General features: G+C 41.0%; 1 protein-coding gene across 1 annotated transcript in view; it reads left to right on the top strand.

The window, feature by feature from the left end:
* The window catches only part of LAMA2 (laminin subunit alpha 2), a 528,196-nt gene that overhangs the window by 402,761 nt on the left and 101,661 nt on the right, over nt 1-23,774 (top strand). Inside the window, exons 33-37 of the mRNA XM_070733489.1 lie at nt 6,894-7,036; nt 7,904-8,002; nt 16,718-16,829; nt 19,385-19,547; nt 21,595-21,805. Of these exons, the coding sequence (XP_070589590.1) occupies nt 6,894-7,036; nt 7,904-8,002; nt 16,718-16,829; nt 19,385-19,547; nt 21,595-21,805 (728 nt within the window). The remainder of the gene's footprint in view (nt 1-6,893; nt 7,037-7,903; nt 8,003-16,717; nt 16,830-19,384; nt 19,548-21,594; nt 21,806-23,774) is intronic.

Below are 23,774 nucleotides of genomic sequence, written 5' to 3' on the forward strand. Positions count from 1 at the left end.
CAAAAGAAACAATCATGATATTCCCCAGCTCTCAAAGGCATGTACTGTAATGCATCAATAGTCTCCAACACTGCAAGCTAAGGGGTGTCAAACTCAAGGCCCGCAGACCAGATTCAGCACACAAGGTACTTAGATCTGGAAACAGTGAAGGGCCCGTCTGTGGTGCCTCTGTCAGCACCCTGAGTCGCCTCAAGAAGGGCAGCATAGCAATCAAATAAATAAATACATGTATACATACATACATACATACATACATACATACATACATACATACATACATCCCTTTCGAGCTCCATTTTCATTGACAGAAGGTTGCAGGAAGCCTGCACAGTCAGCAATGAACCTCACAAGGACTGCAGGAGGCCCTCTAGAGCTTCATTTCCATTGGCAAAGGTCTGCAGGAAGCCGTCACAACCAAAAACGCAGCTCGGGAGCCCGTTTTTATTGGCAGTACATGCAGGCTACCACAGGCACCCTTGACATGAGTGATATTGAGCTATCCAAGCCCACCCTGTCCACGTCCACCTCGGCCCCATCAAACACAATCCTGATGAAATTGAGTTTGACACCCCTGCTTTAACTCAAGAAAGTTCACCTTTAAAGTAGGCTTGAATTGTTCTATGTCTTAAGTTAACAAATTTTCCAACAACCAAATGTGCTCCAACCCTAAAGGTGGGATGGGGGAACTCTTGTATTGCTTTTGAATCCTTCTGCAAGACATCAAAACCTTCTTCAAAGCAAACTTTAGAGCAGTGATGGCGAACCTTTTTTTTCTCAGGTGCCAAAAGGGCATCTGTGCACTCTCACACTTAAATGAGTGCCCATATCTATAATTCAATGTCTGGGGAGGGCAAAAACACCTTCCCCCACCCCCTGGAGGCCCTCTTGAGGCCAGAAACAGCCTGTTCCCCAACTTCTGGTGGGCCCAGTAGTCTCATGTTTCTCCCTGCTCAGGCTGCAAAGGCTTACCTAGAGCTGGGGAAGAATAAAAATGCCTCCTCCATCCCTCTGGAGGCTCTCTGAAAGCCAAAAATGCCCTCCCAGAGCCTCTGTGAAAGCCAAAAATCAGGTGGCTGGCACACACATGAAAGTTGCAGCTGAGCTAGGGCAACGGCTCTTGTGCCAGCAGATATGGCTCCGCGTGCCACCAGTGGCACCCGTGCCATAAGTTTGCCATCACTGCTTTAGAGGATTTGCGGAAGAGAGTAGGGGTCTCAAGCAATCATCTGGTTAGGAAATACTTAATTTCATCCAGTGTGCTTCCAATTAATGCCTTGCTGAAATGCTGCCTGGTTTCTGCTTTTCTCCATGAATAACTGTAATCATCTTGGCTATAATGCTGTATTTGTTAGCAGTGAACACTAATTCTTACTGACAGTTTTATAGACTAAACTGTGGTGATATTTAGTCATGTATAAATTATATAATTATCATTTCCATTGCTCCAGTTTAATCCAGTTTTTGAGTAACTGTACCTTGTCTCTCTTATTAAAGAAGGGACAATAATGTGTCTTCTCTTTTCAATTCAATTTTAAAACTAGAGATATTAATTCATGTTAAATGTTCATAGACCATGTAACAGGAAATAGTTATTTGTTAATTTCAGTATTTAAAAGTGTTTTCTTGTCTTTATAAGCAATTCAGGTTTTTTTTCATGCTGAATTAAGTTAGTTTTCATTTGCATCCCTTTTATAGTATTTATTGTCTACTGCCTTGAGCTTAAATAGGGGGTGGGGGAGTAAAACCAGGAAATCTAATAGTGTGATGCTATTTCATGACTTAATACAAAAAATTATTCCTCCCCACCCCCAAAATCTAGGCCTTTCTGCTATTTATTCGATTAATAGTTCCTGAACAACTACCTGACAAAACTGCACAATTCTTTAACCAGCAAGTAGATGTTATGTAAAATTGACAACTCGATGTAAATCCTTATGTTAGACATGGAAACATACTTTCTCTTTGTGTGATAAAGAGAACACAAGAAAATTTCAATCACTAACATGTTTATTTTTACGTGAAAGGGCCGCCCTTTGCTTGCAGCGCCGCTGCGGCGTCCTTTTTCATAAAAATAACAATGTTTATTTTTGCGTGAAGACCTCCCTTTGAAGGAGCTGGGGAATCCCTCCCACGAAGAGATTCCGGGGGCAGAGCCTTGATGTCACCAGCAGGTTGCTAAGGACACCAAGGTGATCACTTCCTGGATTCCATGGAATCCAGGAAGTGATCACCTTGGCGTCCTTAGCAACCTGCCGGTGACGTCAAAGTTCTGAACGCTGAACGCGACCCCGAACTTTGTCCGAAGTTTCAAAAAATTTCAGGTTCGTGTTCAGCATACCAAACACCGCAAAACTCGGTATGGACCCGAATTGTGTGGGTTCGGTTTGCCCATCACTACTTGTAGGAATACATCTCTAACTGGGTAAGGAACTTGGGCATGCAAATGTACACAAGCATGAAGGATATAACGTTTATGTCAAGAATCTCATCTTGACTCAAGATGCTTTTAGATGTCATTCCCCTACTAGAAAGGGAACATGCAACTTTTCAAACTTGAACTGTACATGTAAGGATGAAAATAACAGTGCAACAAATGGAAGTTGCACCCTTGTAATTTGTGGTAGGACTTAGGGAGCCATTAGAATGACTATAATCTATTCATTCTTATTTTTTTAGATAAAGCTTCCCCCCTCCCCCTGTATCATTAAGAAATGTAGAATTACTGATGTACCACTATGCTCAGTATTCATGTGAAGTTGCATGTTTAATACAGATAGTCCTCAACTTGGGACCTTAACGGAGCTTGCTCATTATGTTCATAAGTCATGACAGCTGTAAAGTGGGTTATCATGCAACTGGCTCTTATTTTATAACCTTTTCTGAAGAAGTCATTAAGTGAGTGCCACAGTTAAGTGAACCCATTTTTTCACCGGGGAACATTTTTTGCAGATAACAAGAAGTAAATGTCAGTTTTCGGCAAAAATATAATAAATTGTGGCTACATGACTATGAGATGCTGTACACAACCACAAATGTGGGCTAGTTGCCAAGCATCTGAAATGCTGTCTTGTGACCATAGTCGGGAGGGGCTGTCATAACTTTGCAGACATACCATAAATTCCTTTTGAGGAGTCCATTGTAATCTCAAACAGTCCAGTCATAAGTCAAGGACTACCTGTATTTTCTTTCCGGCCCAGTGACTGGGTTTAGATGATAATTTCATAACATCATTACATCTCTGCTATTTGGCAATAAATTAATCCCTGTATTAGTGGATTAATGGAAACTCCTTTTTGTTTTACCTGCTGCCTTCCTAACACAGTAAGAGTAGAGGATAGCCTTGCCTTTTAGAAGAAGTGAGGATGCTGCAAGCTAGAACAGAGGCAATTGGGGTGGGCAACGAAGAGACTATTAGTTTTTTTCTGGCCCACAGACAGATGGAGAACATTGCACATGAACCATGGGGAAGAACCTTTAGTGTCAAATTAAAGCTCCTTCATGAATCAGTTGGGTGCAAAGTAAAAATAGCCTTGAGTTATTAACATACTGTGGTAAATTGCAGGCAAGAACAAGGCCTTAGGCATCTATAAATATAAAATTTGAATCACCAGAGAGGGAAGAATATCTAGAAAAAGACTTCTTTGATGATCGTGTATCTTTTTTTTAAGCTTATCATTTCATTTTAATGGACAAGGAATTCTTAGCACATCAGAGTGAAGAATTGAGAATTAACCAAGTATTGAATCATAAGCAATTCTTATTTCATTCAACATTATTATTTTTATTTATTACATTTCTGCACCACCCAATTCACGTAACTGATATTCAAAGTGAGGAGAATATAATTTCCTATTTAATTGTTTAGGCAAAATAATAATCTTTCTATATAGAATGGGATTCCTACTTGAAGAAATCATACACATACGCAGATGGCTAGCTGTTTACAGTGGCTTTAAAAGATTAAAGTGCAATTATTCATTGCATGTCCAAATATTGTCAAAGTAGTTCAGTAAGGTTGCCCATTAAAAACTAAGTGGATCGATAAATAGACTTCTTTCACCACAAAAAACAAAGAGATGTTGATTAATTTAAATAAATCATAAACAAGGATTTAAACTAGGAGCTTATTAGCTTGTTTCTTGAAATCTTACACACTAGCCTTGTTCATAAACCAGGCTTCATGATATGTTTTTTTAACTTTAAATATTATCAAAATGTAATCACTTGAGGGTGTAGAGTTGGATTTTCATCCTCTGAAGACCAAAAGGATCTGGTGATGTTAGAATGGTGGATTAGCTTGGGTAGATAGGTTTTTGTGGATACTTATCAATTAAAGAAAAATATCCTGCAATCATCTACTTCAGTGTTTCCCAACCTTTTTGGAGCCGCGGCACATTTTTCATATTTTCAAAATCCTGGGGAACATTGGGGGGGGGGGGGCGCTAAAAAAAGTTTGGACAAAAAAAATCTCTCTTCCTCCCTTTCGCTCTATTTCTCTCTCCCTCCCTCTTTCTCTCTCTTCCTTCCTTTCTCTCTCCATCCCTCTTTCTTTCTCTCTTCCTTCCTTCCTCTCTTTCTGTCTCCTTCCTCTCTCATCTCTCTTTCCTTTCTCTCCCTTTCTGTCTATCCTTTCTATCTCTCACCCCTTCTCCCTCTTTCATTCCCTTTCTCTCCCTCCCTTTCTCTCTCATTCCTTTCTCTCCCTCTTTCCTTTCTATCTCTCTTTCTTTTTCTCCCTCCTTCATATCTTCTTTCTCTCCCCCCTTCCTCCCTCTTTCCTTTCTCCCCCTCCCTTTCTCTTCCTTTTTCTCTATCCTTTCTACTTCTTACTCTTTCTTTCTCTCCCTCCTTCATTCAATTTTCTCTCCCTCCCTTTCTCTCTCTTTCCTTTCTCTCCCTCCCTTGTTCTCCCCTGAGGCTGCCTGTGCCTGCCCTGCACCACCCAACACGGACGGACAGCCCCCGGTCGTCGGTTCGTCCCCCCCCCCCACACACGGAGGGAGATCAGCCACTGAAGGGAAATCGGGCTGGCGGGGGCGGCGAATCCACCTCCCCACCCGGGTGGAGGGAGATCGGGCTGGCGAGGGCGGTGGATCCGCGTCCCCAGCCGCGCGGAGGGAAATCAGGCAGGCGGGCGGGTGGCCGCGGCTCCCTGCGCACCCCTGGAAAAGGGTGCGCGGGGGGGGGCATTTTGGGGTGCGTTGGCGTGCGCAGCCTACAGGGAACGGTGCCCGGGGCCGCTGCAGCCGGCCTGTTTCCGCTGCCAGTGCCCTCCCGCCAGGCCCCAAAGGACACTTGCCGCCGACGCCAGGGAAGGCGGGGAAAAGGCGCGAAGAATGAAGCTCTCCTTCTTCCTGCCTTCCTTCTTTGGGGCGCAGCAGGAGAGCGCCAGAAACCGCGGCATCGGGCAGGAGCCGGGAGGTCGGAGGCACCGGCAGCGCCCCGCCCAGCTGGAGCTGTCGCGGCACACCTGGCCGTGTCTCGCGGCACACTAGTGTGCCGCGGCACACCGGTTGGGAAACGCTGATCTACTTCACTGAATTCTGAGGATCAGATGTCATCGTCTTTTGAGTTTTCTTCCTTGCCTATTTACCCCAAAATATTGCCAAGGAGAGAAAGGTGGAATCAGATCGCAATTTTAGTAAGAAAATCTTTCCATCTGGGAATGTATGTTGAAATATGCACTATTCACTTTCTCCATATTCTCCAAATTATTCTGTGCCTTGTTCTATATATCAAGTTTCTGCACTCTAATTTCCAGCCATATCAAATATTAGCAATATACAAAATTATTATTTATTATTTATTAGATTTGTATGCCACCCCTCTCCGAAGACTCGGGGCGGCTCCTATAATTATCATTTCTTTGACTGGTATTGTTTCAATGGCTTTACCATTATTTCTAACCATTACTCTCTAATTTAAGTCTCTGCTATTAATACTGATATATAATTGAAATGGGTCTTAAGTAGCTATTAAATTAATTTGTTCAAATCTTCCCTTTCCCTTTGCCCTTCTGTCCTTCTGTTACTCTTCCCCACCTAAACTAAATGAGATTTATAGCTGCTCTAGACTGAATAAAGTGATTTGTGTTTGTTATTCTAAAAAGTGTATATTGAGCTTTATCTAAAGATTACTTTATGTCACATTGGCCTTCTCACTAGATCTGGACAATTTTATATCCATTTATCCAATCTACTAGAGCAGGGGTCCCCAACCACCGGGCCGCGGACCAGTACCGGGCCGCGGGGCATGTTGCACCGGTCCGTGGAGTCAGCAGCTGCCAGTCCTCCTGCCGCCACCCCCTCCCTCCAGTGCTTCATCTCCCGCTGGGAAAGAGGCCTCGGGGGGCAGGTTCTGCCGGCCACAGGGCGATGGACGGGACAGAGGGGCGGGAAGGACCGGGAGGCTCAAGCCTCTTTTGGCTTCTGCCGTGGCACGCCTTTGCGTTTTTGGCTGGGGGGGGAGGCAGGAGGGCCGGCTTGACCCCCTCCCTCCAGCGCTTCACCTGCCACCGGGCAAGAGGGTTTGGGAGGCAGGTTCTGCCGGCCACAGGGCGATGGCGGGAAAGAGGGGCGGGAAGGACCAGCACCCCCATGCTTAATCCCACCCCCAACCACACCCCTTTCCGCCCCCACTGGGCCATAGAAAAATTGCCTTGCTGAAACTGGTCCCTGGTGGACAAAACGTTGGGGACCACTGTACTAGAGACATCTTTTGTTTCTCCACCTTTTATTGCTTCATGAATTTTTAGGAACCAGTTACTGAATGTTAGTGGCCTTATATTTTGGAGAATTTTATGTATGTATACTATAAAATGTTTTTCAGTTGAAATAAGAAGTAGTTGCCTCAGATGTTGAACAGGATTTTTTTTTAATTATCTTTTCCCACAGCTTGCGATGATGAGTGCACTGGTATCCTTCTTCATGACTTGGATCAATTAAATCAGATGACTCTAAGTGTTAATCTTAGTGGACCACTTCTTCCACCGTATAAAATGCTTTATTCTTTCGAAAACACAACCCACGAATTAAAGGTATAATCAAGTCCATCAATGTGGTTTGGATCTCACGTAGTAGCATTATTTTAATCAACATATATTATTGTGCTTATATTTTAGCAAAACATGAGTTAATAGTTTAATTGCTGTAACCATTATCATAATGAATTGATTTTTCAATTCTTCTGATTGAAGAAAATAACAGCAGAGGTATTGAAAACGTTGGAGTTCATTGTTGGGATGTATTTTTCTACAACAATTACAGCAGTATTCAGCCAGTAGATGGCAGTGTTTACAAGTGTGGATTTATCAATGTTTATCTAAACATGTTTATGTTCTTTTGTTTTAAGTAGAGTTTCCTTTTTCCTGTTATAGTTAAATAGTTAAGCAAAAAAGCACATGGTGATCATACAATTTGTCTGGTCTGTGGTAATATATAGAATTTCTAACACAAAACAACCTGTCAAGTGCCAGGGAAATCAGAAGATTCAGGCAGTTCAAATGAGTATAAAGATTTAGTGCAAGCTTAAGTTCTCTACAAGAATCTGAGCTACTAAGGTTCAAAGGAAATGCAAGGTGGGCTGGACTTAGCTCTCTTGTGGGCGTGCAGAGACTTATGACTGATTTGACCCCTCCCTCAAGCTTAGCCTGGCCATTTTCTATATAATCTTTCTACCATGTAATATTTTTAAGCAGGCGCTTCACATATTTAAAAATGGTATATTTTGCCATATGCATGTATGCTTTTTCTTCTGATAAATTATTTTCATATACATCATTACAGTAATTGAAATTAACAGTTGAATTGAAATTGAAATTACAGTAATTGGAAAGCACACTTTTTTTTCTACTAGTATATTGCACCCACAATGTAAATGTTCCTTTCTTTTCCCCCCTCCTCAGCATTTACTGTCACCTCAGCAAGCACCAGAAAGACTTCTTCATTTGGCACAGAAGAATTTAGATACTCTTGTGATAGAAATGGATGAATTGCTGACACGGGTGAGTTTGACAAGCAAATAGCAAATAAATGAATTCTAAATTCATTTAAAATAATGGGATCTCATGACTTTTATCTCGGCAATTCTGGAGCCAAGTGGCTGCCAGGATTCCATCTGTACTTTCTTTGTGATAGCTACGCAAGAAACACACAGGAAATTGATGATATGATATTTTCTAATGGATTGATGGATGAATTCATTGCCAGTACTTGTGTGCCACCTACTTGAAAAACTCCTAGGCTACTCCCAGGGATAATTTAACAAGGATGCCTGGTATTATTGGAAGCTGTTCTACATATCAGAAGAAAACATTTATAAAATTAAAAACTTTGATGAATTAACCCGTACGACTATCTAATCAGTGGTGGGTTCCTACCAGTCCAGTCCAGAGAGCTGCACTGGTAGGACCCCACTGATGACGCAGTTGTTGGCACTTTTTCCCCCAGCGTCTCCTGAGCAGGAGCTGTGCTTCGGAAAAAGAATAAAGGTCAGCGTTAAGAAGAGGGCGGGTGGGAGGGCTTCTTCCGATATGGAGACACCAGAAAAATAATCACCAAAAATTGCATTAGTAGGTTCTCCACAGTGTGGTACTCTGGACGGCACTGTTAGGAATCCACCACTGTTAATAATCCATTCATTCAATCCAGTATAAAGCAAGAAAGTATAAAGTATAAAGCAAGGCAGTATAAAGGAAGGGAATATTGTGAGCTTATCAGTGATCTGCCCCAGCTGACGAACACACAAGTATAAAACATAATAATTTGATCAGAACTACTCCCCCCCCCCCATTGGAGCAGCAAAAATGAATGGAGCAGCAAAAAAAATGGAGCAGTGAACCAGTGGAAGTAATGTGACTGTGTCTGGAGGCTGTTAGGGTTTGGATGGTTAGGGTTTGGATAAGCTCAGACCCTGACAAGTTGGAGTGGCTGTGGGTTTCGCCTCACAAGGACAAATCCATCTGTCCATCCATTATTCTAGGGGGGGGACTTTTGACCCCCTCAGAGAGGGTCTGCAACTTGGGTGTCCTCCTCAATCCACAGCTGACCTTAGAACACCATCTTTCAGCTGTGGGGGATGTTCATCCAGGTTCACCTGGTGTGCCGGTTGTGGCCCTATCTGGACACAGAGTCTCTACTCACAGTCACTCATGCCCTTATCACCTTGAGGTTCGACTACTGCAATGCTCTCTACATGGGGCTACCGTTGAAGAGAGTTTGGAAGCTACAGATTGTGCAGAATGAAGCTGCACAAGCGGCCATGGGCCTTCCTAGGTACGCCCATGTCCAAGTTCTCTCCAGCACTTGCACTCCACAACCTGCATTGGCTACCGATTGGTTTCCAAACACAATTCAAAGTGTTGGTTATGATATATAAAGCTCTTCATGGCATTGGACCAGATTACTTACGGAACCGCCTTCTGCCACATGAGTCCCAGCCACCAGTCAGGTCCCACAGAGTCGGCCTTCTCCAGGTCCCATCAACCAGACAATGTCACATGGTGGGGCCTAGGGGAAGAGCCTTCTCTTTGGGGGGCCCAGCCCTCTGGAACCAGCTCCCCCAGCCTCTCCGACTTCCACAAGAGCCTAAAGACCCATCTATGCCGAGAGGCATGGGGCCATTAGACATTAGCCCCTGGCTGATGAATGGAATGTATGTTTGACTGTCTGAATGAGAGTGATTGGTTTTTAAGGAGTTGGGATTTTAGCTTAGTTAGTTTAATTATTAAATTTAGATTCAGGATGTTTTCCATTGTTCTTTTATATGTTGTAAGCCGCCCCGAGTCTGCAGAGAGGGGCGGCATATAAATCCAAATAATAAATAAATATTAAAAATCCCCATCCACATTTCCAAAATATACTCTGTACATTTGTCTTGTTTGCAAGACAAAAACAAACATATACTATTGTACCGTATTGTTACATTATACGCTGTTAGCCGCCTCGAGTCCTCAGAGAAGGGCAGCATACAAATCTAATTAATAAATAAATAAATAAATAAATAAATAAATCAATAAATCAATAAATCTGAACAATTGCTCAAAGGAATAAGATGTAAAGTCACCAACTTATAGTTCCCTATCAGTAGGTGCAAAAAGGAATAAGGCTATTTGACAACTGCCTGATTCAAAACTCACTCTATTCCAAGCACGGTTCTCACAGTTTTATTTGTTTATTGAGATGAAATATCTATAGGTACAGGGATCTCAGAAAGTGAACTCTTTTCAACAGAACCAGCGTATCTGATATCTCAGCACATTGGGGTGTATTCTATATTCTATGATTTATTTCTCCCAGCCTTTCTTTGAAGAAAGGTCTGTGGTCTCTTCTCTGATAATGATGAAATTTCCAGCTGGTTGTTTACAGCCTGGTTTCGTGAATTCTTTCTGTGTGGGGAAGCAACTTGCATGAGATAAATTAAAATGCAGCTTGTTTTCCCACCAAATACTTTCCCCATTTGCTGTACCCATGGTTGTAGGTTGCAGCCGAGAACATTCCAACCCACGATTACAGCCTGCTGGCATGTAAAAATGGCCCAAGTTGTCGATGGGAGAGGAGGAGTAGGAGAGAAATAAATTGTTTTAGAGCAATTAAAAAATCTCTTCATCCCAGGTCTCCACAAAAAGAAAAGAAATAAATTACAAGCACACATAAACTCCTCTCTATTTATTCAAATACAAAATGGGGCAAAGAGAAGCAATAGCAATAGTACTTAGATTGTATACCGTTTCACATATCAGCATATTTCCCCCAACAATCTGGGTCCTCATTTAACTGGCCTCAAAAGGATGGAAGGCCGAGTCAACCTTGAGCCATTGGGACTCGAACCGGCAAATTTCTGGCAGTCAACAGAAGTAGCCCGCAGTACTGCATTCTAACCATCGCATCACCAAACCTTAAGGTACAAAAGGTGGATTCATATCAACTTCATTTCAGTTTCTCACTGGTAAAATCAGCTTATTTCCACCATTGCTGTGTTATAAAGCAAGCAATATGGATTTGTCTGACTTTAAAAAAAAAAAGAGTTGTTGCAGGAGGATTTGTGACTTCATCCGAACTTCCCTCTTCAAGAACCACAAACAAAATATTATGTATCTAAAAACCAAGAGATGGGAAATAGGGTTTGTCTAACATTCCCACCAAGAGGCTGGGAATCCTAGCTAGTTGAGGTAGAAATTCATTTGTACAATAGATGGGTGCGTTTCGCTTTCTTTCGCTGCCGTTTGTTTCGCTTCAGTGGTGCTCTGGGTGGACACACAAGCATTGTGCAGCGCCCACACGAATGTGCAGTGCTTAAAACACAGCTGTGAATGCGCAGAAGCAAAAAGCAAGATGGTGGCGCCTATGTCACTGCCAAGAGAGCAGGTTTGGGGGTGCGGCAGCCCTGGGTCACTGCTGGTTCTAGCAAACCGCACGAATCCCAGCGACCGGTTAGGTCCCACAGAGTCAGCCTTCTTCGGGTCCCATCGACTAAACAATGTCGTCTGGCGGGACCCAGGGGAAGAGCCTTCTCTGTGGTGGCTCCGACCCTCTGGAACCAGCTCCCCCCTGAGATTGGGATTGCCTCCACCCTCCTTGCCTTTCGTAAACTCCTTAAAACCCACCTCTACCGTCAGGCATGGGGGAACTAAAACATCTCCCCCTTGCCCATGTTGTTTTGCTGTTTGATTGATTGTGTGCTTGTTTTTTATATACTGTATATTGGGATTGTTTTATGAATTTCTTAACTTAAAATTGTAATTGGATTGGTGGGCATTGTATTTGTCACTATGTACTGTTTTTTGCTATTGTTGTGAGCCGCCCTGAGTCTGCGGAGAGGGACGGCATATAAATCCAATAAATCTAATCTAAATCTAAACCGGGCCACCAAATTACTAACAGTTCTACAGAACCACTCTGAATCAGCAGGAATCCACCTCTGGTACAATGGCTGAATGCTGACAATGATGTGAGACCATATAGTTCCAAAATAGATTTTGTGGGGGTTCAAAAGCCCTGTATATAATGGCCCAGTGCTGAAATGCTCTTGGCTCTGGTATTCTTCCTTGTTAATGGCATAATCAGGGGGACGAATACTCAAAGTGTATTGCCTTCCTAGCATATTTACTGCGGAATGAAGCCCCTAGGACTATGCATCTCTTTCAAAAGATGTGCTTTGGAATGCAAAAGACCAGATTTCAAATAATTAAAGCAGCTGGAGTTTTTGCATGGCTGCTTTAGAAGTTGGATCGCATGGGGATAAGGCCAGGATTATGGAGATGCTAGGCTACTGTGCCAGGTTACACTGGCTTTTAAAATTAATATATATATATATTCTTGAGCTTTCCTTTTATAATGAAGGTATTGGCTACTTTTATATCTCTGTGGAAAAAAATCTGTCAACAGTCAGCAAATTAAAATAAACCACGGCAATAGGTCATAAGCACTATTCTCCTATATGTTTTTTAAAATTATAAAATACTAAAATGAAACATAGTAAAGGGGGTTACTTTTAGAATGTTTTAAGTTTTTTTAATTGAAGCATAGAAAGGGGGGGGGTTACTTTTAGCATGTTTTAAATTTTCAATTCTTTTTAAAGAATTTGCCATTTCTTTAAAAAGGAAGTACAAAGAAATAATTTTTAATTTGTAATCCAAAAGAAGCACACAGCAAGAGAAAAAAAAATCCTGCATCAAAATCAAATCTCAGTTGTGATTTAGATCCTATCAAGCAAACCTCATTTAGAAAAAAGGGGTGAAAAGTCTGTTATTAAAATCTTTGTTTTCTGGAAGTAAAATCCTTCTGAGATGACACCTCTGTTGTTGGTTATTCTTTTCATTAGTAAAACCTACAAACTACAGATACTAGAATTTTCATTAGTTATAAAGTAGAGGATTATATTCATAGAAAGTCTGCCATCTAGTGATTCAAAAAAGAAGAAAAAACCCTGAATAACTGACCTCACATTGATGAAATTTGGATGTTTGGTGGACAAATTGAAAATCCATATTGGACAATATGTTTATTCTGTGCGTTCAAAAATGTCAAAAATATTTTCAAGTATTAAAAATATCCCTAATCTCTTCATTAGGAAGCATATTAGAAAAAATCATAGTAGAAAATAATGGATGAAGGAAATGTGGGGGGGATGCTATTAAATTGACAAAATCATCAAAGTCATTGTTTAAAGATGAAGTGTGGGTCAACTGTCCAATTTCTTCGGTGAAGAAAACTTTAGGAACTGGAAAAAAATGATGACGATAAATCATGTACATGATAAAAATAGAAACCAATTTTGATGGAAAGAATGAATCTTTGGAGAATAAAATATTAATTCTTCCTTCAATACACTATCTCCCTGTATGCTACATTTGTTTGGAAGAGACAGAAAATACTAGAACTAAACCATTTGAAGATTTAAATAACAAAAATCCACACAGCCACTAGAAAAGAGATAAAAGTTTTTGTCTCAGCTTAATGGTCCGATTTTTTTGGTCCAGATGTGGTCACTTATTTATATTTCCCACCCCCGTTTTGGAAACAATATTATTTTTATATTGTTTTTATCTTCTTCTTTTTTTGTTAAATTCACTGTAAAAAAAAATCCTTTAAAATATTTTTTATTTGGGTTAGTAAATTTATAATGTAACTTAATGATAATTTACCAATCTATGGCTATATTAGCTTATAGTGGATTCCACACGCCAGGAATTAGGTCCCATAAAATATATTGGGCTCCTTTATATATCACTGTATTTATATATTATATTAAGGCAATAGGTGTTCAGTTTGGATGTAATATGTTATCTGAAGCCAGGAGTATATGGTTTATTCAATAAACAAAGGTTAAACAGCCAATGTGAAACCAGCTAATGTGGTTTCCTAGATCTGCATTGTATTGACTAGTGGAAAGGAGAATCTTATCAATTTCCTTCTTACCAGAGTTCTGTCTGATCATGTAGAAAGGTTTTAAGCTTCCTCCTGCCCCTCATTTGGCAAGATATTACAGAGGCCAAAGAGTCTCTAGGCATATTATTATTATTATTATTATTATTATTATTATTATTATTATTATTATTTAGATTTGTATGCCGCCCCTCTCCGCAGACTCGGATTTCACTTTGCAGCTTCTCGTGTTAATGTTCCCTTTACTATTGGAAACCCACATTCACTGAGAACTTAGAATTTTAGTGATATGGTATAATTTCAATATCACTTTATTTCCATATTTCTAACTGATAGGATATCTATGATATGAACAATAGCAAAACAGTCTCTCTCTAGACCAGCTGGCTGAGGAATTCTGGGAGTTGAAGTCCACAAGTCTTAAAAGTTGCCAAGGATGGACTAAATAAATAAGGAACTTAAGGCTCCTTCTCCTCTTCTCAGGAGATGACAGCCGGGTGGCGGCGCAGAGGCTGGGGGTTGAGGTGTCAGGCTCCATCAAATGGGTGATGGCTGGGAGCTGGGGCTTCCACCCTCCTTGAAAATTTTTGTGGGCAGCGGCAGGCAGAGGGGAATCCCCCCCCCACTCCCCCAGCCTCAGTGCCACTGCCCAGCTGTCATCTTCTGAGAAGAGGAGGAGAAGGAGCCGGGCACAGCAGAGGAAGGTGAATACCAGGGAGCTGTCGGCCAGTTGGGAGGCTGGGAGGGAGGTGGGAGATGGCAGGAGGAGGAGGGGGGAGGGAGAGAGGGAGGTTGGGAAGAGGCGCGGTCGGCCTGGCCGAAGGGGAGGAGAAAGGCGGGCAGAAAGTCCTGACACTGTGTCTTCCTGTCTTTGCAGCCAACAGGAGAGCAAGTGAGCGAGCGGGTCTTCCACCACCACCCACCGTTGCGGAGGACCAGGCAAAAGTGGCAGCGGGGGGCTTCGCTGCTTTAAGGCCCCGCTCACTCACTTGTTCTGCTGCCGGCTGCAAAGACAGGAAGGCGGCTTTGAGGGCTAATTCCAAATCCAGGAGCTCCCCGCATAACTGCCCAGCGCAGTTGGAGGGTGAGAGTTGTAACCAAGCTGGTGAAGATCGAGCTGGACAAAAATGTAAGTGTCTGAAATCTGCGGGGAGCCCCTGGATTTGGGATTAGCCCTCAAAGCCACCACCGCCAGCCCCAGATAACCTCAGCGGTGGTAGCTACGGTAAAAGAAGACAAAAGCAAACCGATCACGGGGAATGAATGGGGCGCCTCCAGCTTAATCCAGCTCGCAGAAGAAGGTGAAGATTGAGCTGGGGGTGCCCCATTCATTCCCCGTGATCGGTTCGCTTTTTTCTTCTTTTACTGTAGCCACCCACCGCTGAGGTTATCTGGGGCTGGTGGTGGCGGCTTTGAGGGCTAATCCCAAATCCAGGAGCTCCCCGCAGATTTCAGACACTTACACTTTTGTCCAGCTCGACCTGGACAAAAGCTCGATCTGAGTCAGAGCCCTACTCCTCCTGCCCACCACCCGCTTGAAGCTGCCAGCCAGGATCCTGAATAGCCGGCCGGCAGAAACTGCCTCCCGAGACCTCTTGCCCAGCGGGAGGTGAAGCGCTGGGTGGGAAGTGTCAGGCTCCATCAAGCGGGCGATGGCCAGGAGCCTCCCAAATGAGAGAGAACTAGGGGCAGGGATTTTCGGCAGCTCCCGGCCATCACCCATTTGATCGAGCCTGACACACACACCCTCCAGTGCTTCACCTCCTGCTGGGCCAAAGGTGTTGGGGTTCAGGTTCAGGTTCGGCGAACTTACCCGAACTCCGCCATCAAGTTCGTCCGAAGCCGCCGAACCCAAACTCCAACAGGTTCGCCCAACACTAGTGTATAGCCATGCTGGCTACATGACCATGGAAAATGTCTATCTCATCCTTCAGTCAAGAAATGGAGATGAGTACTGTGCCCTACAGTTGCACATGACTTGATAAAGAAAACTTTGCCATACAAGAATCTGAGCTACTATTGGTCAAGGAAATTTGTGCCAAATAAAAGTCAATGCACTTCAAGTAGGGCCTCAGTCTCTTATGGGGGCGTAGAGACTCCAAACTGATGGTGCTTTGGTAACGGTCCACCAATTGCACAAGTCTGACATGGTGGCTCCAGTCTGTCTTTGCCGGTCCATGCATGCCACCATCTTTTTAATATAATTTTCTGTGTTTTGGGGCTCTCTGAGCATGCGCAGAAGGAAAATTGTCCCTCTGCATATGCGCAGCAGCATATACACAGCACACAGATAAAAGGTAAGGACCCCACCTCTGGTTGGACCCCATCTTCAGGCTCAGCCTGGCTATCTCCTACAGTGTAGTCATATAAAGAAATAAAGGATTTTACTTAAAACTTCACTTAGAAGTGCTGCTTAAGTGTTCTTAATTAAGCGTTATGTAACACTCCAATCAATAGGACTGAAGTGCCTAATAAAATCCTAAGAGATCCATTATTTCAACTGGGACACTAATATTTTTCACCAGATGTAGTCTTACATATTTAAGGATGGGAATAAACCCATTTTTTTTGGTCCAGAATTCCTTTGTGTCCTATTCTTTCCAACATGTTCTCCAAGAAATGAAAAATTGAGCCTGTGGTCCCCCTTAATGATAGAAGTGGTTATAAAATGTAATTGTGTACTTGGGAAGAGTATGTGTCACTTCCAGTATATCTGATCAATAATTCATTGATCTCTTTTTTGCTGGAGGAAAGGTTTCCAAGTGTATTCAGACAGATGGAGTATCTCCTTGTCATGTTCATTAATTACACTTTTCTTTAATCTGTATTGCCAGGCGACCAAGGTGACAGCAGATGGGGAACAAACTGGACAGGATGCTAAGACAACTAATGAGAGAGCGAAGTCGCTTGGACAGCTCATCAAAGTCACCCTCCAGGCTGCAGAAGGTAAGAAAAGGAAAATGCCAATGGTTTCTCGAGGAAAGGAAAGCAGCACATTTTTAAGAATAATTATATAAGACAGTGAACAAGAGTTTTATAAAATGAGAGGATCGGTTGATTAAAATACTGGACTTCTGTGTTAAACTACAGAAACTATCGTCAAATAATTGCAGGCTTCCTGCAATCTAAGGAGGGTAGTTTGTTGTTAAATTGGCAATTACAACCTCAGAACAGCAGAAATTAAATGTTCTCCTTCAGGAACATTTTTAGTCTAGAAGAATAGCTATTATGATTAAATAACTAATGGGTAACTTCTGCTTTGCTGTTGTTTATTTTCAACTCAGTTAAATTTTCATTTAAGAGGAGAAGAAAAGAGGTGCCGTGTAGTTTTAGTACTCTGCAAGGTGCATTAAGAGTACATTTTTAATTTCTCAAAATGGCTTTAACAATACATTATTTCTTGCTGGCAATGAACATCTGCTTGCAAATGGATAGATATACATGCATCTTGAGACTCAACAAATTATATCCCTAAAAGGAATTTTATTCCATGAACTTCAGAGTGCAATTGGGAATAGTAATTAGGAGACATTAAGCAATATTTAGGGATTACAAAACATACTAAATAAAGAAGACCAGACAGATATAATTTTTATTGTAAACTTGATATCATTCTTAGAATGGAGGTGTGATTCTTTTACAGCAATGCAGAGTAAACTACCATGCACATATTATGTAACATTGTCTGAAATGGTATAGAGCAGTAATGGTGAACCTATGGCACGGGTGCCATAGGTGGCATGCGGAGCCATATCTACTGGTACATGAGCTGTTGCCCTAGCTCAGCTCCACCATGCATTTGTGTGCTGGCCAGCTGATTTTTGGCTCCCACAAAGGCTCAGGGGGGGAGGGGGTTGGCTTCCAGATAGCATTTGGGGGGAAGGGGCAGGGTGTTTTTACCCTCTCCCTGTTCCAGGGAAGACTTTGGAGCCTGGGGAGGGTGAAACACAAGCCTAGTGGCCCACCAGAAGTTGGGGAAGAGCCATTTCTGGAAGTTGAGGGGTGGGGGAAGCTGTTTTCATCTTCCCCAGACATTGAATTATGAGTGTGGGTATTCATGTATGCGCGACAGCACGCACACACACTCTTATGGCACCCGAAGGAAAAAAGATTCGCCATCACTGGTAACTTCGCCACTGGTAGATTTGCCATCACTGGTAACTAATGGGTAACTTCTGCTTTGCTGTTGTTTATTTTCAACTCAGTTAAATTTTCATTTAAGAGGAGAAGAAAAGAGGTGCCGTGTAGTTTTAGTACTCTGCAAGGTGCATTAAGAGTACATTTTTAATTTCTCAAAATGGCTTTAAAAATACATTATTTCTTGCTGGCAATGAACATCTGCTTGCAAATGGATAGATATACATGCATCTTGAGACTCAGCAAATTATATCCCTAAAAGGAATTTTATTCCATGAACTTCAGAGTGCAATTGGGAATAGTAATTAGGAGACATTAAGCAATATTTAGGGATTACAAAACATACTAAATAAAGAAGACCAGACAGATATAAATTTTATTGTAAACTTGATATCATTCTGCTTGAGCAGGGGATTGAATTAGAAGACCTCCAAGATCCCTTCTGTTGTGATTCAGCCTGAGGCTGCTCAGGGACCAGCTATGTCTCTGCTGGCTCCATGCCCGGAGGAGGATGACAGCGCAGAGGAGAGGGCTGAACAGTCGGACGGGGGAGAGGAAAATCAGGAATGGGATGAAGGCGAACAGCATGAGAGCCCCAGGGAGGGGCTCTCCCCAGCCAGTAGCTTGGAGTCATTAGGTGATGCCGCACAAGCTGTCATTGACATGAGACAGCGACGTTCAGAGCAACGAAAAAAGCAGTTAAAGAGATATTTTCACCATTGAAGTAGAAACAGCTGGGTTTGGGTGTGGTACTCATCAGCACGGTTTAAAAGACAGGCAAGCCCTTTAAGCCATGTGGAGTGTTATCAGCTTGGCGTGGCGTTATCCTGTCTTGTTTCTCGGCGTCTCTGTTCCTGGCTTGTGGCCCAGCAGCTTTGGAAGATCCGTGGGAGGTATAGGTCTGCTATCTACAGCCTTGGCTTGGCAGCAAGAATTCTGTATTGCTGCATGGACTTTTGGCCTTCATGAATATATCTGAAGATACAGCATTTTCCTGTTTGTAAGGACATTTTCTGTTACCTGTGTTTTTCTTGAATTTTATAAAACTGCCTTTGCCTTTTACCAGTGTGTCTGGCTTCTCTTTTTGGGTTGGTATTGGCTTCTGGAGTGACCCAGACAGAACACCTTCCAGCTCTACTCTGATTAACTTGGGTTTTACAAACAGGCTATTGTCCCATATATGAAGCATGATGTCCAATCTTGCTATCTCTTTATTTATTATTGGAGCAACGGGACATAATTCCATTCCCATACATGAGGAATATAACAGGAACATTTCAATAAATGAAATTAAATCAAATGAATACGCTGAACAGTATCTGTTTGCATTTTGTTGGTATTCATAATTCTCCATCTTTCTGCAGGTGTAAATGATGCTGCTTTAAAACTGAATGAGACACTTGGGATCCCAGACAAGACACTTGACAAAAGCTTTCAAGAATTAACAAGTGAAGTTGACAAAATGATGGCAGAACTTAGGAAGAGAAAATTGGAAGTGCAAAAGGCAGTAGCTCAAGATGAATTAGAGTAAGTGGTAAAAGAGAAAATATAAATGTAATAACAGTTGATCTTATTATGCCTGTAATCAAATTTCCTTTCAGATTTGAGGAAATTGAAATTTCAGTGACAGTTTAAGACTTCAAATAAAGAACAGAAATTGGAATAACAAAAAAAATGTTTTATATCTGTTTGAGAATAGCTATAACCAATTATCAGTAATGTGTGCGTGTATGTGTGTGTGAGGTAGATAGATAGATAGACAGACAGACAGACAGACAGACAGACAGACAGATGATGGATGGACGGACGGACGGATGGACGGATGGACAGACAGACAGACCTGATGGAACTGGAGACTAAAACATATGAAGAATGGTTGCAGAAATTAAGTAGATCTAATCCAGTGAAAAGAATGTGAGAATATCTGTGGTCAATATTCCAGTATAACTAACCAGATTTTTCTTGTAGTTATTTTCATTCTGAATTATATTTTATTCTGAATTAACAGGGTCTGTTCTTGGTCCTATTCTTTTTAATATGTTTATGAGTGACATAGGGGAAGGTTTGGTAGGGAAGGTTTGCCTATTTGCCAATGACTCAAAGTGTGCAATAGGGTTGATATTCCTGGAGGCGTCTGTAATATGGTAAATGATTTAACTTTACTAGATAAATGGTCAAAGCAATGGAAACTGCAGTTTAATGTTTCCAAATGTAAAATAATTCACTTTGAGAAAAGGAATCCTCAATCTGAGGATTGTATTGGCAGTTCTGTGTTAGTAAAAACTTCAGAAGAGTAGGATTTAGGGGTAGTGATTTCTGACAGTTTCAAAATGGGTGAGCAGTGCGGTCAGGTGGTAGGAAAAGCAAGTAGGATGCTTGGCTGCATAGCTAGAGGTATAACAAGCAGGAAGAGGGAGATTGTGATCCCCTTATATAGAGCGCTGGTGAGACCACATTTGGAATACTGTGTTCAGCTCTGGAGACCTCACCTACAAAAAGATATTGACAAAATTGAACAGGTCCAAAGATGGGCTACAAGAATGGTGGAAGGTCTTAAGAATAAAACGTATCACAAAAGACTTAATGAGCTCAATCTCTATAGTCTGGAGGACAGAAGGAAAAGGGGGGACATGATCGAAACATTTAAATATGTTAAAGGGTTAAATAAGGTTCAGGAGGGAAGTGTTTTTAATAGGAAAGTGAACACAAGAACAAGGGAACACAATCTGAAGTTACTTGGAGGAAAGATCAAAAGCAACATGAGAAAATATTATTTTACTGAAAGAGTAGTAGATCCTTGGAACAAACTTCCAGCAGACGTGGTTGGTAAATCCACAGTAACTGAATTTAAACATGCCTGGGATAAACATATATCCATACTAAGATAAAATACAGGAAATAGTATAAGGGCAGACTAGATGGACCATGAGGTCTTTTTTTGCCATCAGTCTTCTATGTTTCTATATTATATTTAGAACTATTACTACAAAAGTGAGTTTAGGAATAAATTGTGGAACCATTGAGCTTGAGGATGCGACAGCTTTGTTCACCTCTGTGAAAGGCTCCTTTTTATAAATCACATAAATAAAAGTACTTAGCTTAGAGAGTCCATGGTGGAGTTGGCCATGGAAAATAGGAACTAGATCGGTCAGTTTGGGAATTTCAGTAAAAATGCAGACTTTTTCAGGTGAAGTGACTTTCTGCTTCTGTGAATCATTTTAAGGAGCCCAGAGGTTGAGATTAGTCTGCTTCAAAAGATCTCTGCTTTGAGCTTGATATTTACAACTTCTTTCTGTATCAGCCTGATTCACTATTCAATTCAAGATCCAATTAAATCCAATGCATATATTTCTACCTTGACCTATTAATGACGTTATGCCTTAATCTGTCAGCAAGTGACAGGCTAAGGAGCTGTTTAGTACCAGCTAAAACCCATAAGCATTGCAAAGCAATATCATTAATGAAACATGTCCTAATGCATAAACAAAGTCCATTTTTAAACACCTATCAGAAGGAGACAGAATGAACAGTACGCGAGATCTATTATTCAACATTGTTTATGGTGTTGTTGTAGGTCAGCGGAAGACCTCTTGAAGAACATGAACAAGCTATTTGTAGAGCCAGAGAAGAAAACTGAGGACCTGAAAAATGAAGTCAAAGAGAAACTAGCAGACTACCATGATAAAATTGATGATGCTCTGGACCTCTTAAGAGAAGCAACTAATAAAATTCGGGAAGCAGACAGACTCTCAGCAATCAACCAAAGAAACTTGACAGCAGTAGAGGTGGGTGGTTTGGTCATAAAGTCCCTTTTACAGACTTTTTTCCATGTATCCAGAGGTGACCTAAACAAGATAAGGTGCTTTCTTTTCCAGTTAAAAATAAAGCCAAAATACTATGGATATAACTTGGTGAGATGTTTGATGTATTATTTAAATTACTATTCGGAGAATGTTACAGCAGAAAAATTGTCATTGGAATAGGAAGAAAATTGAAAGAAACTCTAGTGACTAGTTCATGGTTAATATATAATACATATAATGTATGGTGATTCAAATAAACGAAACCCCTTAGAACCCTGTATAACCATTACTTCATATGTTGATATTCTATTCACATGCACACAGGGAGAGACAGTTAATCTTCAATATTAGTATGGCTACACTTTCTTTTCTCCCGTGCTCTCAAGTAAGGAATTAAAATGGGTACAGTATATGCAAATTCACATTATAAATCAAGCCATCATATATCTTTTTGTAGTTAAGTGATGTAAATGATTTTCCTTGATTTGAATTTAATTGCCATGACTTGAAAGCACATTATACTGTACATTAGCAAATGCTTAGCCATGACAGTAAGAGCAAAGTCTACCTCAAATGAAGATAAATGTGTTGAGTTTCTTGTTTATGTCTCACTCATGTTTTGCCTGAAGGCAAATATTAATCCAATAGTAACGGTTTCCATAAATATGCTTCAAAGCTACATGGGCTAACAGTTTAAAGGGTAGTATTGCTTCTCAGTCAGCTCTTAAAGTAGGAAGAAGAAATACTATTGTTACAGGCACCATCCAGACCCACACTCATAGATAGAGAGTGGAGAGAGAGATATATAGAGAGAGGGTGTGCCAAAGGTTAGGTTTAAAGGCCAATCACAATATATTTAATTATTTTTTTTCAGAGAAAATGTTATTGTACTTGGGAATGTTCAAAGGTCATATATCTAATAAGGAAGTGTTTAAAGAAAAATAGCAACCAGTCTGAATGTAATTTATACTATAATTTGTCTATAAGGACTGATTTTTGGTTACAAATTGAATGTACATAGCACGTAAAATGTATGGAAACATGTTTTTAAACTTGAGTTTATGTGATTCCATTCAAAGCAAAATATTTTTTTATCATTTAGATTTATGGAATACTTTTTATCAAGTGTCATGTCACCATATTTCAAATCACGAAGAGACACTTTTCTTGTTTGGGGGATTGTTTTTGGTGGTACCACTTGTATATATACAATCTGTAGGAATTTCTTTTTTTCCTTCACTTGAAGAACTATATTAAGCTTTGGGCAATTAAAGCTTAACACTGTTTAGAAATTATTTGGAAGAATTACTTTAGATTTTTATAAGCAAACCAATTCTCTGCTGTTTATTAAAGCATGCTGTTTTTCTTTCTGGCTTCAGCCTCAATGTGAAAAGGATATTACTGCTTTAATAAATTGAAACATTTAAAAAATGTATCTATAATGCATGTCTTAAAGTAGCTTGAAAGCCTGAATTATATCCAAAGCAGTTCTTCCAAATCACTTTCAAATTGTCTAGTATTGTATTCACACAAATGCAAATCAGTCAAGAGATAATTGTGTCCAATTTCTAGAGATCCCAAAGTGGACCACTTATATTTACTCAAAAATCAGAGGACTATGGAAGGCATGGTCAATGTTGAGTGGTTATCAAGGTTTAGTCAATAAACAAGAGAAGAAGCAGGAAAGGTCAGGAGGAGACTTTCCCCTGGAAATTAATTGCTCAGAATAAGTATTGTGTGTAAGGCTTTATCGATCTTGACCTATCAGTATAGGCTGCTTAGAATAAATGGACAAGGTTCAGAAATGGAGTCACGGATCTGCTTTGTCAATCTTCAGGCTGGGTTTGGCAAGTAAATTTCCTTTAGCATCATTAACTTTCTGATAAAGTGTTTTTGTAACAGGAAACATTGTAGAAGGTCTTTTTTAAAAAAAACCTGAATTTTTAATGTT

Source organism: Erythrolamprus reginae, chromosome 1 (genome assembly GCF_031021105.1).
Source record: "Erythrolamprus reginae isolate rEryReg1 chromosome 1, rEryReg1.hap1, whole genome shotgun sequence".
NCBI classification, from domain to species: domain Eukaryota; kingdom Metazoa; phylum Chordata; class Lepidosauria; order Squamata; family Dipsadidae; genus Erythrolamprus; species Erythrolamprus reginae.